Raw genomic sequence first — 19,218 nt, forward strand, 5'->3', positions numbered from 1 at the left:
GGTCTCATTAATTTTTTTAACTCTAAATTTGTATCCAAGTTGTTGCTTGCATAATGAAGTATAGGTGAGTTATTATACAATCTTTTACATTTGTACAACCAATACAATTCAATCTCAATCGTCCATTTAATTTGATGAGTATGTGATTTCATAAAAGTTTTGATTGTTTTCTAATGTAAAGTATCGATCATAATTAATGAACTCTGTCATCTTCCATAAATATTCAAATCATAATAAATGAATTCTCATTATTTCTATAAATATCTAAATTGATTGGGTTGCATTGGTTATACAAATAGACACGGTTGCATTTGAAATATTTTTGTGGCCTGATTTAAGAGTGTCCAGTCCTCCTACGAAGTATTTTAATTCCAAGGGTAAACCATCCCACTCAACTACAACCTGAGGAACTTATTGTCCATTACACAATAAGAAACGATGCTTCCGAATTGGTTTGGGCTGCAGTAGAGGTCCTTGTTTAGAGTAATGGTAGGTATGCATCTTCATCTTGGTGCAAGCCATGACATTGTTTGAGATACGAGAAATGAAAGACCAGGTGAACTTTGGCCATAGCAGGTAGTTGTTACCTCACCAGGTAGTGCGTTGGTAAGCCCGAAAGGCATAACCAGTCGTTCGTATAATCCTTGATGGTGTTACCAAGATTTGGTGATTACCTGGGCATAAACCCAATTTTGAACAATTCATCCAACAACTCGATAGTTGGAATTTGGAAGCTATCCTTGATGGTTATAGCATTTTAGGCTCGATAATCTGTACAAAATCACCAAGACCCATCTTTCTTGCTGACCATCAGAATTGGAGATGAAAACGGGCTTGCGTTGGGCTGAATTATCTCTTGTACGAGAAGGCGGATATTTATYAGGAAAATGGGGTGTTACCCAAACTTCCTGGTAGCGCGGCGGTCCCACCGGTGGCCGCTCTTCAGAATCATTTTCAAGAAATACTCATTTCTCCCATAAATGGCCCTCTGATTTCTATATAATAATAATTTAAGCCGATGATCAGAATAATTTTATTTTATTATTATTATTTAGATCTTAAGAAACAAACGTATTTGACACTTAATGATCATATGTTAATGCTTTTTGAGGCGGAAAGCTCGGTCTTTTGTGTTGTCCGATATACGAATTAATCAACCGAACAATCATTTTCTCTATGACTTGAGTAGGGTCATTGTTGGTACAACCAAATCATTACTCGTCATTAATTCGAGTAGTTAAAAGCAAATAAATGTTTCATGATTATGTCAGCTTCCATAAAGTTACCTAATCTGATACGATATGAACATACACATCAAACGGCGTAATTAAACAGATACACATCCATCATCCAGGTATAAGTTTCGTTGATACAGTATTTCATCAATAAAGTTACTGAAGCTTTCGTTGTTAAAACATTTTATCGATCAAGTTACTGAATTTATCAAACTAAATATGGTTATGACTGAGCTTTTAAGTAACAAGTCTATTATCTATACTATATTATAAAACATTCGACAAAAATTCTTAAAAACCATTTTTTATGCATGAAGTATTGTATATTGATACATATTACTTAAAATTCAATATTACAAGTAAATTATGCACGAGTACAATTTATTAAAGCTCCATGTTTGAATTCGTGTAACTAATTGTGGATAAAAATAATCAAATAGAGAGTAAAAATCTCATTTTATAATATAAAAAATCTAAAATATAATTATAATAATTATCAACTTTTAACAAAATAATTAATTATTATATTTATAAGAAAATTATATTATTAAGCCAAATATAAATTACTTCGTTATTGAACATAAATTAAATTATAGTAAAAAAAATTGAATTAAAAATTATACAAAAATTGGAAATTTCAAATAGTTAATTTGATATTAACATCGATATATTTTGTCAAATTTTTATAATATCTTCAAATTTATATTTTTATTATAAAATAAAAACATTATCGCTTTTTCAAAATCACATAAGACCATGTTATAACATCGGCTGAGATAAAAAAATAAAATAAAATACTAAAATCAAGATGTATCTCGTTCAATTGCACGAATACCTTTCTAGTAAATTAAAAATGATCGATACGTCAACATTGTTTTAAGATAATCTAAATCTTTTTTAAAAGAGAGAAAAAGGACAAAATGACAAAAAAAGTCCCTCGTGTATTTAATTATAAATGTAAATACTTTTAAAAAACAAATACTTCAATTTAATTGTCATTTTCTGAATATAGAATCTCAAAATACATGTTTAACATTATTTTTTTTTGAAACATATCTACTAAAAGTTGTATAGTTTAAAAGATATCTATAAAAATCATTTTAAACTTCGGTGTAATTTTAAAAGGTCGAAAAAGAAATGAACGCTTTGCTGAGGAACGAAGCTTTATTTTTGTTTTTCTTCGAAGCCCGTATTTTTTAAAAAATGACAATCTTTATTTTAGACGCAATTTAATTATTAAATAAATGTGTAAGTGCTAATTTTTTTATTTATTAAAATATAAAGTAAACTACAACTTTAGTCCTTGAGAGTTACCGAAATGTTTTAAAGTGAGACCTAAAATTTAATAAGTTGAGTTTTCATCCTTTAGGGTGCGTTTGGTGTGCAGACAGGGCATGACAGGACAAGACAGGACAGGACATGACAGTTGTTCAGCGTTTGGTAAGACATGACAGGACAGGACATGACATAACTGGTTAAAATGACCAATTTACCCACAGTGAGCTGTTTAGTGTTTTTTTTAACTAAATAATAGATATAAATGTTTACAAATACTATTCAATTAACCAAAAGTATGAGCATATCGACGTAGTCACTATAAACAAAGTAGAGCAAAATTCATATTTCATGACAACTAAAAAAACTGATTTACATCAATTAGCAAACAATTCGGTTTACACAAACTAAGGAATCGGTGGCTGGTGGTATAAAACTGTCTTGGGGCCAAATTAACTTCATCATTCACTCAGTTATAAAGCTGAGCTCTATCCATTGCCATCTTCAACTCAACACACGTCGATGTGAAGAAGCGATGGAGGAAGCGATTGTGTAGAAATTGTCGTCGCCGATTGTGTAGAAATCATCGCCACCGATTGATGTGAAAAAGCTATGGAGGAAGCGATGGAGGCTACGGGAAAGGATGTGGGGAAGAAAGGAAGCGATGGAGGCTATGGGGAAGGGGTAGTGTGGTAAAAAAGTTTGTGTTCTACTTAGTTCCAAGGGGGTAAGGGTGAACAACCGTGTCCCACCCTTGTCCTACTTAGTTCCATATTAAACCACACCAAACGTAGGACAAATGTGTTCTGTCTTAGCCTGTCCCACCTTGTCCAGCGCACCAAACATACCCTAAAAGATGGATTTAGCTTTGAAAGAGGGACTGGCTGCTAACTCCATCTAACTTTTCTGTTAGAACCACGAGTAAAATCATGACTGTTTTTCCCTCTCTTTTGAACCAAATGATTCACATGTGATTATAATTCACTATAAAATAAATAATTATCCAATATTATATTTTAGAGTAAATATTATAATGTATTAATAATATAATTTTATAATATATATATATATATATATATATTAATTATATAATTTATTTATATTATATACTATATATTTTAATTATATAAATTGTTATGGTATATATATATATATATATATACAATATGGATCACAATCTCATAGATCGACACCCCAACACATCTTCATCGCTAGAGACAATCCAATTCTTCATCACCGGAGGTAAACGATATTGGAGCTTGCTAATACGTCCTTATCTTTGCAAACTCTGTGACTTTTTGGCCCTCAAAAACCAAGTATAAACAAATTAAAAGGACAAAAAAGTCACAGAGCCCAATGGGCCCAATCTATTAATGAACAAGTCATATGAACAAATCATAGGAAACAAATCCAAATATGGGAGTGAAACAAAAACAAAAAACTCCACCAAAAATAACCCCCGGTCATCATCTTCTTCACACTCTCACATATCTCGATTTACAAACAGATGGGGGACAGAGAGGCCTAGTGAAGACAATGAATGCCTGAACTTGTGTATGAGGGGAAGGAGGGAAGAGATTGAAAAGAGACGAGATCTGTTGTTTTTTACAGAGAAGCTCGGTGAAGACAAATGAAGGCATTGAAACCATCACTCTTATTCCATCGGAGAAACGGTAAGGGAGAAGGCATCTAAGTAAGATAGCAACTCGACTTGTTATAGTTTGAAATCGTATTTTAAAAACATGTGATTAAACTTGAAGGATCAATATTGAAATTTAGTGAAAAACATATAAGAAAATGAGTAAATTGTAATCATAAAAAAACAAAGAGACGACAGGAGTAGTCAACCATTACAACTCAGGGACATGAAATGAAATCAAAGAAAGAAAATAGTATTATTACTAAATTACCCCTCCGATCTTATCCACTTGCCCCATCACCTCTAATTAATTATTTCTTAATCATCTATAATTAAAGAATAATTAAGAGTTATAATTTGTGGTAAACTTTTATGAAAATAAAATAAAGGGATGATGATGATGTCATACGATATGTTGTTTTGCCTTACAGTTTTCCACTTCTCAACCTCTATACCCACTCATTAATTTTCCTTTTTAAAACATTAAATTAACCACTCCCCATCCACCGTTCCTCCGCCGCACCGCCACCACCTTCCACCGCTCTCTTCTCCTCCTCTGTCGCCTCAATCCGCCGCAACCCATTTTTGTTTTTCTCCGCCTTCGCTTTCAAAGCCTGCAGCAACTCCTTCAACGCCTTCCTGTTGTTTCGCCGGTTTTTTATTAAGACTTCACTGATGTCCGCCGGAGTCATCTCCGCCGCCTCGGTAACCTCTTCTAACCTCCGTAAAACCTCCGTCTCCACGTCGGCCGGGGAACACCCCAGGTAGTTTTTTAATAAAATCTTTAGCGATGGGAAAGAGCAGTAGCTCATGAACACGTGCATATCCATTCGCCCGCTCCGTAACAATGCCGGGTCAAGTTTTTCGATGTGGTTCGTTGTGAATACGAATATCCGCTCCGACCCGCAACACGACCATAACCCATCTGTGAAGTTTAACAAACCCGAAAGCGTAATAGAGTTACTGTTCTCCGGATCGCCGGGACCACCCAGTCCGCCGGGCCCATTTCTCATTTCTGAACCTCCTTCGCCGTTGGTCTTTTTACGATTTGTCAGATTTATGGAACAGTCAATGTCTTCGATTACGATGATTGATTTCGAACTCGTTTTCATGAGCAACTTCCGGAGCTCCAAATTCGTCTGAACTTCAGTAAGTTCGAGGTCGTAAATGTCGTACCCAAGAAAATTCGCCATTGCAGCGATCATGCTGGATTTTCCGGTGCCGGGAGGACCATACAAGAGGTAGCCACGTTTCCACGCGCGTCCCGTGCGTGTGTAAAACGCCTGACCGTCGGCGAAGTCTCGGAGATCAGACATGATTTCTGCTTTCTTCACCGGATCCATTGCCAGCGTCTCAAATGTGCTAGGGTGCTTGAACGGCACCGATTCCCACGGCTGCCCTCGAGAATCGAGCGATCCTCCACGGGAATTGGTGTACAGCAATCTGTCTTCGTTTTTTCTTCGAATTTCATTGGCTTTTCCGTTGATGTAATCGAGGTAAGATTCGAGTATGTAGGGTTTATCCCGTTTGTTGATCCGGAGCGTGAACCCACGCTTCTCCTCCGGCAAAGGGCGCCACGAGAACGTCTGGGATTGTCGTGGGGTGACGATATGTTCCCAGACGACAGAGACGCCATTGAAAACGTCGGTGAGACGGTCGTTGTGAGAGAGACCGAAGGTGATTGCGGAGGAGTTGAGGCCGCGGGTGAGTGAGAGGCGGCTGGAAGAGGCGGGTGAGCAAGAGGAAGAGGCGGCGGAGGAGAGATAGAGCTGGACGGCGTTGTAGAGCTCATTGGTGTTGACCCCTTCGATCTCGGTGATGTCGTAATAGCAGTAAGAAGAACAGCAGTTGAATAAACGTTGGAAGAGTTTAATGAAGATGAAGCGGAGCTCCGGCGGAAATACGGCGTGGAGTAGCGTTTGAGAGAAAGCCCAAACACCCATTAGAGACGCCATGGTAGTCCAAATTTCCTTCATCACCGGCGTCGGCGGAGTGAAAGAGAGCAGCAGAGATGGTGAAAAACAGGTGTTGGGTTACCTGAATTTATAGATTCATTCAGAAATCATATATTTTCTTTAAATTATATTTCTCTATCGTAAAAAATTCATACACATGCAAAATCTATCATCATTTTTTCTGATTAATTATAATAATTTTTTTAAGACATTAAAATTAAAATTGTGGATAATCAATTTTTCATCTAGAATTCAAACATTTGAGTGTTGCTTTGGCAAATTAAAAGTTAGCTAGGGGCGTTTGAGTTTGTTTAAAAAAACAATTTATTGATTTATTCCAGTGTGATATCGGTAATAAACATTTTTTAATGTTTAGATAAACAATTTATATCGGTGTCAAACCGGTAATAAGAAGTTTTTGAAGAAGTTAAATCATTCTAATTTATAATAAATTGATAAGTGTTTTTGTAGAAATGTATAAGTCGTTTTAAATAAGCAATCCCAAACACCCCCTAAATTTGCTTAAAATATGCATAAGATATAATGGTTACGGAAAAAAGTTAAATATAAGTAAAAATGTTGTTACACTCACATTTTTTTGATGACCGGAAGGTTCCTCATGCAATGCAACAAGATACGATTTTAATGTTTTATTTTATTTTGTCTTCATCATATTATAATATGATTTTATGTGGTACTGAAAAACGATAATATTTTTATTTTTTATATAGAATATAAATTTGAAAAAAAAATGTATCAATTTTAGTATCTAATTAAATATTTAAAAGTTTTTTTTTTGTGTAATTTTTTTATAATTTAATTTAGATTTATAATGAAGTCTTTTGTTTTTAGTTTAATAATATAATTTTTTATAAAGATATTGATTTAGTATTTTATTAGATTTTAATGATTATTTTAAATATATTTTAATTTTTTTATATTTAAAATGAGATACATATTCAATATTTGATTATATATATTTATAGTTAATTATATGAATTCAAAAATAAAACTTTAATAAGTTATACATACACATAATTTATTTATAATTTTGAATTAAACAATATACATTAATAAATAATATTTAATATAAAAAATAGTTTTTTATATCAAATGCTTTATAATATAATATAAATAATTTTATAACAATATGTTTATTCTTTTATAGATATCACTTGGATCTCCATTATTTGTTTTTAGCAGATTGCAGAACATAAATTATTAAAATATTATACCTTTTCATTTGTTTGTAGAATTAATAGTTTTAGTTTTACGTATGTTAACGTGAAAAGACTAAGAGTCCGTTTAACAAACGTTTATGTAGATAAGTGTTTATCAAATAACATTATTTTATCAAATAAATATGGTAAGAACCAAGAATCTTATCCGGTAAGAACAAGACAAGGACTAAGAGTGTTACCCGGTAAGTGAAGGCGACGACTCTTACCATGGTAAACGTTTACCGGGTAAATTGTTGCATACGATGTCGTTTTGGTAGACTAAAATCATCCCCGATAAATAAATAATAATGTTAAATTTTACCGATAAACATTTACCGGATAAATGTTTGGTAAACGACCTCTAAGTATTTACTAAAAAAACTGTCTTTTACGATCAAATCAATACTATGAAAATGTAATATTCAATGTTTTATTTTAACATGTAAAAAAGTTTATTTAACATATAACTATTCATCCTACAACATTTAACTTGATATGTATTTTTATTTGAAAAAATGTTTTTACAGTTAATTAATTACTACAATAACCTTTCAAGGAAAGATAATTATAAGCTGTCATCAAAGTCAAAACAATGATTACTACAGAAATGAAAAGCTAGGTAAAACATTAATTTATTTTGTAAAAAAAAACTATAATTTTCTCATCCAAACACTAGCATTTAACTTATCACCGATGTCAGACTGAAATAAGTTAAAAATCACCTAAAATAAGCAATTCCAAACACCCCCTAAAATGTCATTGAATTAAAATTTTAATTCAAAATTATCAAAATTATAAATTTCCTAATTTATAATTGATTTATAGTTGAAATTGGATCTCACGATTACCACAAACTAGTTAGTTATTCCTTGAATGAGCCCTTATATATATATATATATTTATATATATAGATATATATATATATAGATGTGTGTTATTATACAACCTCTACCATTTGTACAACCAATACAACCCAATCTCAACCGTCCATTTAATTTGATGAATATGTAATTTCATAGAAGTTTTGAATGTTTCCTAATATAAAGTATTGATCATAATTAATGAATCGTATACATCTTCCATAAATATTTAAACCGTAATAAATGAACTCTCATCATTTCTATAAATATTTCAATTTATTGGGTTGCATTGGTTGTACAAATGCAATGGGTTGCATTTGAAACAAACTATATATATATATATATATATGTATATAAACTGTGCATTTCTAAGAAACTGTGTAAACTAATTTCGACCAATAGGAAAATTCCATTTTTTTCTAATTAAATTTAATCAATAAGGATATTTCGGTCATTTACAATATTTTCAATTAAATATGGAAATTATTAATAAATCTTAATTAAGGAAACGTAATAAAGGAAATTTTATAAATGGTAACATTTAAATATTTAATTATATTATAATTTTAAAATTTTGATCTAAATATATTGTGATGCGATTGAATTTGCTGGTGAATTTTGAAGATTGTAAAACATAATGTAATGAATTCATCAAATCATGATTAAAAAAAGAAATTAATAAAATGAAACAGGTTTCATGAAAGTGAAATTGGTTCATGTCATAATTGAACAATGAGTAGTGAAACATTTTCATGGTGAACCCGTTTAATTGATAGTGTAGTTGATCCATTTAATAGGTGAAGGGGAAAATGAAACATATACATAATGTATTTGGTTCGTCATGAAATAATTGCATGATGAAACGGGTACATGATGAATCTGTTATAGAATCTTGAAGATTGTAATCTGCTCCAGAATCTTGAAGATTGTAAGGCTTAAAGGAATGAATTTATCAAATCACGGGTGAAATAAGAAAATTAATGTACATAAAATAGGTTTCATGAAGGTGAAACTGATTAATGGCGTAATTGAACCAAGAGTAGTGAAACATGTGCATAATGTATTTGGTTCGTTATGAAATAATTGCATGATAAAACGGGTACATGATGAATCTGCTCCATTATCTTGAAGATTGTAATCATCAAATCAGGAGCGAAATAAACTAATCTATGTACATGAAACAAGTTTCATGAAGGTGAAACTAGTTCATGGCGTAATTGAACAATGAGTAGTGAACTGGTTTGATGGTGAACCTCGTTTCAATGATGCTGTAGTTGATCTATTTAGTAGGTGAAATGCAAAATGAAACGGGTGCATAATGTATGCGGTTTGTCATGAAATAATTACATGCTGAAATGGATTTATGATGAAACCGGTACGTCTTGAAACAATTTCATAATGAATAGGGTGCATATTTACATGGGTGTGTGAAGGACATTGAAACAATTTCAGAATAAAGAATAAAAAGGTTGTTGCATTAGCGAAATTATTTTCTAATAAATAGAAAATATTAATTTCTTAAAATAAAGAATAATGTCCTTCAATAGGATGTTACAGAATATGTATTTTTGTTTACCATTTTGCCCTTATTGCTGATATAAAAATAAAATTTTAATATATATATTTTTTAATTTCCTAAAATAAAGTAAACTAATCTTGACCATTAATCAAGAAAATAGATGGATGAGATCGGTTTACACAAATAGAGGCGGTTTTCATTTGAACGCTCATCTATATATATATATATATATATATATATATCTATACACGAATTTATGGCCGACCATGAGAAATTATTAAATAACAGACAGTGCTAAATGAAACCCGACTTTCACACTACTACTTATAAAAAGTAACGTTTAGTTTCTAATTTTACAGATTTACTTAAAAAATTATATATAATATCAACTTTTTTGGTTACTATACTTATAACTTGTTACATTCAGTATGAACAAATAATAAAAAAGTATAAGTTTAAGTTGTTAAATTTTTTATTCTGGATTTACCATTTTAATAGTACGAACGAACAAATAATAAAAAAATATTAATAACTTAACCAAAATTAATGTAAAAATAGGAAGGAAGAAAAGGGGCAATTACCAAAGGGTTTTTGGTCTAACAGTATAGTAGTCTTTGGCCTTCTAGAAAGTTAGGGGTTCAAACCTCATCATAAATGAGGAGGGTGTGTAAGTTTATTTGTTGTATTTGCCATATATAAATATTATATATATTTCAAAAAAAAAGAAAAAAAGAAAAGAAAAAGGGCAATTGGAGTAGAAAAGGAAAGGGAGGGACCCATGTACGTTGGTTAGTGATTTACAGTGACATTCTTTCTGTATCTTTATTTTTCCATTTCTTTGTAGCTTCACAAAATAATAAATGTATTTTAATATTAATTATTAAATGTTTGTTTTTCTTTTAAAACAAGTCTACAATAAGATTGTAGATGATGATTTAGAAAAAAAAAATACCGAAATCTACCCATTTATTTACATTTGTAGGTACTGTTTGTCGGTTACTGAATGATTTGATATAGAATGATTAAGAGACTTTTATAATATAATGCAAAATAGAATATAATTGTTTGATAATTATTCAGAATAAAATTATGGTGCTGAATGGTTCAGGAAGGCCCAAAAAACAAAATCATTCGGAGGGTTTTAGAATCATTAAAAAACAGACATTTTTTAGCCAAATAAGATTTATCTCTTAACGATTCAGAGATTGCCTCTTAATGAAACTATTAAGAGTAAACCAAATAACCCCTTATTCACAATAAATAAAAATGGTTTGAGGGGTAAGAGAATAACAAAAATACTATTATAAAACATTTGACAAAAACTTTTAAAAACCACTTTTTATGCGTAAAGTACTGTTTATTAATGCATATTACTTAAAACTCAAGATTACAAGTAGATTGTACGTAAGTATAACTTATTAAAGTTCCATATCTAAATTCGTGTAACTAACTGCAGATAAACATAATCAAATACATGATAAACATATTATTTTAAATATAAAAAATCTAAAATATAATTAGGATAATCATTGAGTTTTAACAGAATAATTAATTATTATCTTTATAAAATGTTATATTATTAAACTAAAAATAAATTATTTCGTTATTAAACTTAAATTAAGTTATACTAAAAAAATGAATTAAAGAAATTATATAAAAAATAAGAACTTTTAAATAGTTGATTTGATATTAACATTGATATATATCTATATATTATAAATTTTTATAATATCTTCAAATTTATATTTTATTAAAAAATAAAATCATCATTGCTTTCTTAAAAACACATAAAATCGTATTATAACATCGACAGAGACAAATAATAATATAGAATATTAAAATCGAGATGTGTTTCGCTGCATTGCCGTACTCTTCTAGTATATATATAAAATTTGAAATCATGTATGAATTACATAAATCAAATATTATAAATGAAAAAGAGAGTAGAATTCATGAAGTAGTGATATCGAGTGACATAATGTTTGGGGTTTAGTAATAATTATGGGTTAAGAGTTTGAATCCATATTTGGAGACTGGAGTCCCACATCATAATATATTCATGTGAAATCTAGAAAACACCAAAAACCAAACAAATATATTCATTCTCATTAATTCATACACATGAATATACGGTTTTTTTATTTTAAGAAGGATTAACGTTATGGTAATATTTTGACATAAAATTTTCAAGACATTGGATGACAACAACCCAATCATCTTTTTATAATAAACAAAAAGCATTATTCATATGCCACTACTTGATAATTCGTTGAACTTTCACTTTGACATTTATGAAAAAAGTTGAAAATAGATAACGTGTTTTATGTTGGTAAAATCCTCCATTGATTATCATCGACTTTTGAAACCGAAATCGATTTCTGTTGATTCAATTTACATTTTCAAATAGAAAAAGGCAAAGCATGTATGAAGTAAAGGTATAAAAGAAGGTAATGTGATTGAATGAAAACGTCATTTTAAATGTCAAATATGACTCCAAAATGAGTCATTTAGTTGTTAAATATGAGGCATCTCCAATGAGACCATCCACATTTAAATGACACTTTTTTTAACCTTTTCTTTTCGCAATATCATCTTTCAACTAAACAAATATCTATCCATTTATCCTTTTTTTTTTCTTTCTATTATTTTATAAACTTTTGTTGGACCAACAAGAGTTATCACTCTCACCTTATTAAGCAGCAATCAAAATTGATTGTTGGTAAGTATCTGTTACCCGATAAGCATTAACATCATTTCACTTACCGGGTAAGATTCTAGGTTCTTGCTATACTCACCTGATAAGGTAAATATTTAGTTGGTAAGTGTTTGGTAGATGACTCTTACACGTATATCAAAATACACGAAAGAAAGAAAAAGAAGTGAATTGATTCCGTATAAGAATGAATGATATGTATATGGTTAGATAGGCAATAGGCAATGGATTTAATCAATGGCAATGATAAGGAAAGCAACAGATACATACATGAGTAGAACAGGGTAGAGGGCAAGAGCTTTTCTTCTAGGGTTGACAGCAGTACTCATGAATGGATATGCAGCCCAACAACTCCAACCAAGTGTCAAGCATACCACCATCATCTTCATTATCACATTGTCTTTCATCATGCAGATCAATGCTCCCATATCCAGAGGAAACAAACAGTAACCCAATAGACTCAGACTTTGGAAGAATATTATATGCCCACCCTACATACATGCATACAAATCAACTTACTAATATTCATTCATAACCTGTCTCATAGCTTCTAGAACAAAAAGAACCGAGTGCTCTGCGAGATGGGACAAGATTGCTAAATTACTAAACTACCCATGTCAAATTAAAACCCTTAAACCTTTCCCAATGCTTTCACCTGCCGGCCTCACTCTCTCATGTCCAATAGTGTTCGGTCTAACAGTCTTGTCAACGTACCGAACTCATCCTAGGATGTACACACATGTAATGGGAACCAAATGACTAGTGTATTAGTTGAAGGGGAATGAATATGCATATGCTATACAAGAGAGTGAGAGGAAGTTTTACCAGCAGTAATACATTGAGTGTCAGAATAATAGCACCTGCTGCAAGTAGTGCGAAGGCAACGGCAAAAACTTCAGACTGGATGACAACATATATAAACAAGTGTTCATAGGAAAACATTAGGCAAATGTTAGGCAAAAAGACCTTCAAGTTGCAGAATGGATCAAAAATCAGTAAAGAACATTGATGGGTTTGAAGTTCAGTAATCAAACATAATGACAAGTTTAGCAGATCAACCAAATTGTGCAAGGATTTGCACCAGCATGCCAATAAATATGCATGACGAACATGTACATATAGGTGGTAACACAAGTTGGTTGCAAGAGCAGTTACTAATTCTATGCAAGTTTGATACTTCCTCCTTGCCAAAACAAGTGTCCATATTTTTCTATTTAGTTTGTCCCAAAATAAGTGTCCACTTTCGAAACCCTTATTTATGAGATGGAGAAATTCATTGCTCCCTCTTATATCAAGGGTAAAATTGTCATTTAGATAATTAAACAGTGTAATAATTACACAATCCTAAAATTGTGTGCCCTTTCATTATGGACATTTATTTTGGGACAGTGGGAGTATAACTAGAGGACCTAGGATTACAACCAATTTCACTTGATTACGCTTTATAATAGAGAATTTTCTGAAAGCATCCCTTCTCTATGGAAAAAGACCTTTCTCATCATCTTCTGAAGTGAATTTTAGGAGATCCAATAAACCGAAAAGGGAATAAAGTTCGTTAAAAGTGACAACTTTGAAAATGTTTAAGGTCACTACCAGCCTTCGATTTCTACCAGCAGTAGAGATATAAGTTATAACACACAATTACACACACTTCACCATAGGATTGTTTAGCCTATCCCAGTTATTCGGACTAAGATTTTGTTGATGTCATTCGTCGTTTGTCAAGTCATTGGTGCTCATGCAATCAGGTGAAATTATATTCAAGAGCTACTGATTTTAAAGATAAACTGTTTTATACCAAGCAAGAAAATTTACAGCAGTGCTGTTCCTGTTGTTGTAGAAGAAAGGACTATGTGAAAAGAATGTCAGGGTTCACACAGGTTTGGAGATGATATCAATGATGGGTTTCTTCTATTGATAGCTAGTAGGAATGTAAGGAATGGTAAAAGAATACAAACAGCCCTAAGAAGATCGAGTGATTCAAGGACAACAGCAAAGTATACCAGCTTAATAAGAAACAATTTCGTTCCGTGGTTTGTTAAAAATTGCGATTTTTGTCCCTGTGGTTTGCAATTTATTGCTATTTTTGTTCTTATCGTTTACAATATATTGTTGTTTTGGTCCTTGTGGTTTACAATTCTTTACTGTTTTGGTCCCTTGTACTTGAAAGGTAGGAGTTAGTCCAAGGACGAAAATAGCAATAAATTGCAAACCATAGGGATGAAAATAGCAAAAAATTGCAAACCATAGGGACGGAAATCAAAATTTACTCGCTTATTAAAATATATGTGTGTTTGTTTGTTAAATTAGAACTATAGTAAGAGAAACTTGTGAGCTTGTAAATCAGTGAAATTATAATCTATGTTGCACATAAGTTTGTATATCTTGTTTAAGGATAAACCGACCAACAACATACAAGAACACATCATAGAGTGTACTATCTGGCTCATGCATTATCTGTTATAACTAGATGAAGGTGAAAACCGAACCTAATCATAGTGAGAAGCTTCAAATACAAATTAGGTAGAGCATAGCTTTATCCAAGGAAAAAAACACAAAAAACTACTTCTATCATCCAATATTAAGATTAAAAATAATTTCAATTTTGTTCTGAATAAGTCAGCAAGTTATGACCACATACGCCCTTAACAACCTAAAGTAGTATAATGTAACCCATTCTGGATTTCTGATGCAAAAGTCTAATGACCTGACTAAAGTTAAAAGACTGTGGTAATGAACCAAAAGAGAAGACTTAAAGTTTAGACAGCTATTATGAAGGCCAGGTAAGGCTCTTTGTCTTGGTTCATGCACACGTTAACTATAATTTATGAGCTTTGTTGCTTTATGTGCATCGAGTGTTTTTAGTGTCTAACAGGTGGTAACAGCACTTAACTTGGACATGAGGCAAAAGGAAACAGTTTAGCAGAAACAAAATAGAGTCTTAAACAGGGACCCAGTGCATAGAGGTATGATTTTTTTAGAAACAGTCTCTACAGCCTCCACACAGCTAGCCCAATACCGAGGCCACAATTGCCCAGCATTTGACAGAGACTCGGTACACGGGATGTGCCAAGTCAACGTATGGGAGTGCGCTCACCCAATCTGCATAATTGTAATGTATGATCTATATAGACTTTGGCAATGGCTGATTTTCAAGGTTATGATCCAGGGAAAAAACTTGGCCCATTTTTAAGGCCAAAATTCAGAAGTAAAAGGTACCATGAAAAAGGCGAACGAAGGGGGTTCTGCTTCGTGGCAAATATTGGAGAGAGAGAAAATATTTTGGGAACAACGGCAAGACTACTTTATGTGTTCAACTAACTCTAGATACTCAGATTCAAGTACACAGATGGTAAAGGTGATGGAAGGCTAACGACTTGAAGGGAATTGAGGATGATGAAAGTGTAAGATTTTCTAATTTCAACAGTTTAGTTTAGGATTTAGTTGGGTTACACATTTGTAAACCTAGAATACGTTGGTGCTTTGTGATGGTATAGCTGGTCTTGGAAGATGAGTTGTAGTAGGTCTTAACAAAGACGGCCAACCACAGTAGTCCAAGTGTCTAGAGTCTAGAGTCTAGACTTCTTGTGTAGGCCACACACCTCGTGCCAAAATAATAGCTGTAAATCATTCTTTTAATGTTGAATAAGAAATGTTGTTATCTACTGCTATTTTACATCAGATTTATCCCCGTCCCCCTTTCTTTTCTCCAAATTTTCAAGTTGATTTTGCATAATTATACAAATTAGTAAATGTTAGATTGTCATTTAATCTTCATAGAACACAAGTGATACTCGATTCAAACTAAATTTTACTTAAACAATCCATTGTCCTTTGAATTCAACCCTAACTTATCACCTATGCAGGTCAGGTAAAATTACAAAATTAAAATTGATGCATCATCAGTAACCCACATATGAGACTACAAACAATAAACAAGGGCAGCAAAGTGTGGGTGTGGGTTGATAATTATGAAATGCTAGTATAACAATGATCATCTCTTTGGCAAAGACAAATCTTACAGCAACGGTACATCTTCGAGGTGTCAGTCAATCGTAGTAATAAAAAATCAATCTTAGTTGAGTTGAAATCATATAGAAACTGAATTAACATATTAAGATCATACCCATACTTATAACGTAAATTCTGCTTTAATAGATCTAGAATGCAAATGATTATGATCACGAAACCCTGTTGTAACAAAAAGAACAAGAAAAGGTCCCACAGGATAACAAATCATCGATAAAAGTAAATCACCTTCTTTACGGAGGCAGACCAAGACAGCGTGAGTCCTAGAAACACAATGAAGAAGAAAGGACCCCACAGATCCCAATCTCTCATTGCCTTACCGGGATCCTCACGATACGGATTCGGAAAAACAACTATTTTCAAATTACTAACAATCCTCAATAGATCTCTTTTCACCGTATCCCAAACAGGTTCCGTCAACGTGTTGGGCGGTGGCCCAAAACCGCTCAAGTTCGACCGTGACGGACCTGCATTATCATGACGGTTAGGGTTAGAAGGAAATGGAGGTGCGGCAGGTACAGCAATCGATTTCGGTGGAGGCGCAGGGAGGTTGGACGGGATGAAGGGAGAGGTAGATACAGGAATAGAAGCACGAGTAGGGGATGGTGGGCGAGCAGGGAGGACGGTGGAGGGGCCGAATTGGACGCTGGCGGTGATCAAGTTTTCAATCTCGTCGATGTCGGATTGCGAGGATTGGTTGAGGGGCGTGGTGTCTCTCTCGCTCTGAGACATTGTTGGTGGAAATTGCGGTGGCGATCGGCAAGATTTAAGGTAGAATACGGTGGCGATTTCAGATCATTGTGGGTCACTGTAATAATTAACTAACTCGTAAATTGCAACAGAAACACGACGACTACTTGCCTTTGTCTTTTTGCCTCAATTGGCCCTTTAACTTTTTGTAAAAAGATGAATCTTTCCATTTTGTGTAATTGTTTTGCAACGGAGTCCTCTCAACGGGATTATTATGCAATGTTTCCGAAGTCTTGACCGAACAATATTTTATACAATACAAAAATTACAAGTTTAGTCCCTAAACTATTAGTTAATCTGTAATTGTAGCCTATTAACTTTTTGCTTGCAAGATTGATCCAAAATAATTATTTTATGACGTTTGTTGTTGATGCTAACCATGATGTTGAAAATGAAGGACGGACAAGGGGCAAGCATTCAAGGCATCTTATGTGTGCTCTATGGATACTCAAATAATGCTCAAGTTAACCACGAGGTGGTGCTTGATTGGTTTGAGTTTGGCTCCAAAGGTCAAAAGTACTTAGAGTTTCCAGGTTCAAATCCAAGGACGAATAAAAATCCTCGTGTGACTACGGAGGTTCAAATGCGGTGGCTCCAAGCTATCTGCAAAGCAGGTGGTCACCTTGGGATTAGTCGGCTCGCATAGCAGGTTGGATATCCAGGTTAATAAAAAAAAAACAATACTCAAGTTGTGCTAAGATGACACAAATAATCTATGTTGGAAAAATGGTTCACAATTAGAAATTCACACGTCCTTGACTATAGATATAACCGTCGATCGGGTCGAGGATTCCTTGATCAGTCGCGTTCATCTTGGTCAAAGGAAATATCCTCAACGATCGAGGTTGTAATTTTTTAACCAAACAATTTGCCCTTGAAATTTGATATTTAAATGTTTTAAATTTTAAATTCGCTCCAAAAGGCTTAGTAACACGTGTTTAATGGTAAAATCGAATTGATTCTTTAGAGCCTGAACCAGTTAGGAGGCAACTGAATCGGTTCATAGGAAATCGTATCGCCAATTATTCCTTTGATGTAATAGTGACATCATGCGTCCTTCATCCAACGAGTGATGTGAAGGGTCGTGATAAGTGTCGTTTATCAAAGGGATCGATCTGACGTGCAGGATCATATAAATAGGAACATTTTTCAAATCAATTTCCTAATTACAATTCTCGCAATAATTTATTGAAAGAAAAATCATTTACTTGTCGAAGAAACCTGGAAACCCCTTCCAAGTTTCTTGAGGTTTAGAGCTTATACAAGGTACGATCTTCTTCTCTATCCTTCGTATGCATGTGAAAACACAAGCAAAGAAGCCTCGAAAACATAAAGTTGCACGTTCTCGGCAACGTTATACCAAAAGAATGTCCGGATGGATTTTTTGTTCTTGTATGAGTACCCATTCAAAATAAGACCATTGGCTAAAGGTAGACTATGACAACGGTTTCGAGAAATAAACTTCACAATATATTATGCTGTAGTTACTGTTTTGAATAATAAACATCACCGTACATCATGTTACAATCACACTTTTTGATAAATAAATGCCACTAAACATGAGCCTATAAACACTAAAAAAAAACTCAACTCCAATTATACTTATTAAAAAAAACACTAAATTTGTGGACCCCATATTAAAATAACATATTTTATTTACTATTTTTAATAATAATATTTATAGTTTATAATAGATATTATAATAATAAATAATTAGTAATTAATTTATTTAATGAAGAAATGTTAAAATAAAAAACAATTGAACCCTTTAATTTATGTATTTTAGTTTTTAAAATTTCCATTAATAAACTACGTTTACGTTTGTCCAATATCATATTTGTGTTATAATAATTTATTATATATATATATATATATATATATATATATATATATATATAGGAGCGTTCAAATGAAAACTTGACCCATTTGTGTAAACCGTGTAAACCAATCTCATCCGTCCATTTTCTTGATCAATGGCCTAGATTATATTATTTTATTTTAGGAAATTAAAAATTAAAAAATA

General features: G+C 32.5%; 2 protein-coding genes across 2 annotated transcripts; both read right to left on the reverse strand.

Moving 5' to 3' along the window:
• Positions 1-4,541: 4,541 nt before the first annotated feature.
• LOC112508054 (AAA-ATPase At5g57480) lies at positions 4,542-6,125 on the reverse strand. Its single transcript, XM_025112837.1, has one exon. It carries the CDS (start codon positions 6,123-6,125, stop codon positions 4,638-4,640), a length of 1,488 nt encoding a protein of 495 aa, XP_024968605.1. The 3' UTR covers positions 4,542-4,637.
• Positions 6,126-12,616: 6,491 nt separating this feature from the next.
• LOC112508037 (protein YIPF6 homolog) lies at positions 12,617-17,177 on the reverse strand. Its single transcript, XM_025112820.1, has 3 exons — positions 16,674-17,177; positions 13,242-13,316; positions 12,617-12,907 (listed from the first exon to the last, which is right to left on the reverse strand). Exons 1-3 carry the CDS (start codon positions 17,175-17,177, stop codon positions 12,647-12,649), a joined length of 840 nt encoding a protein of 279 aa, XP_024968588.1. The 3' UTR covers positions 12,617-12,646.
• Positions 17,178-19,218: the final 2,041 nt, after the last annotated feature.

Source organism: Cynara cardunculus, assembly GCF_001531365.2.
Source record: "Cynara cardunculus var. scolymus isolate 2C chromosome LG 2, CcrdV1, whole genome shotgun sequence".
NCBI classification, from domain to species: domain Eukaryota; kingdom Viridiplantae; phylum Streptophyta; class Magnoliopsida; order Asterales; family Asteraceae; genus Cynara; species Cynara cardunculus.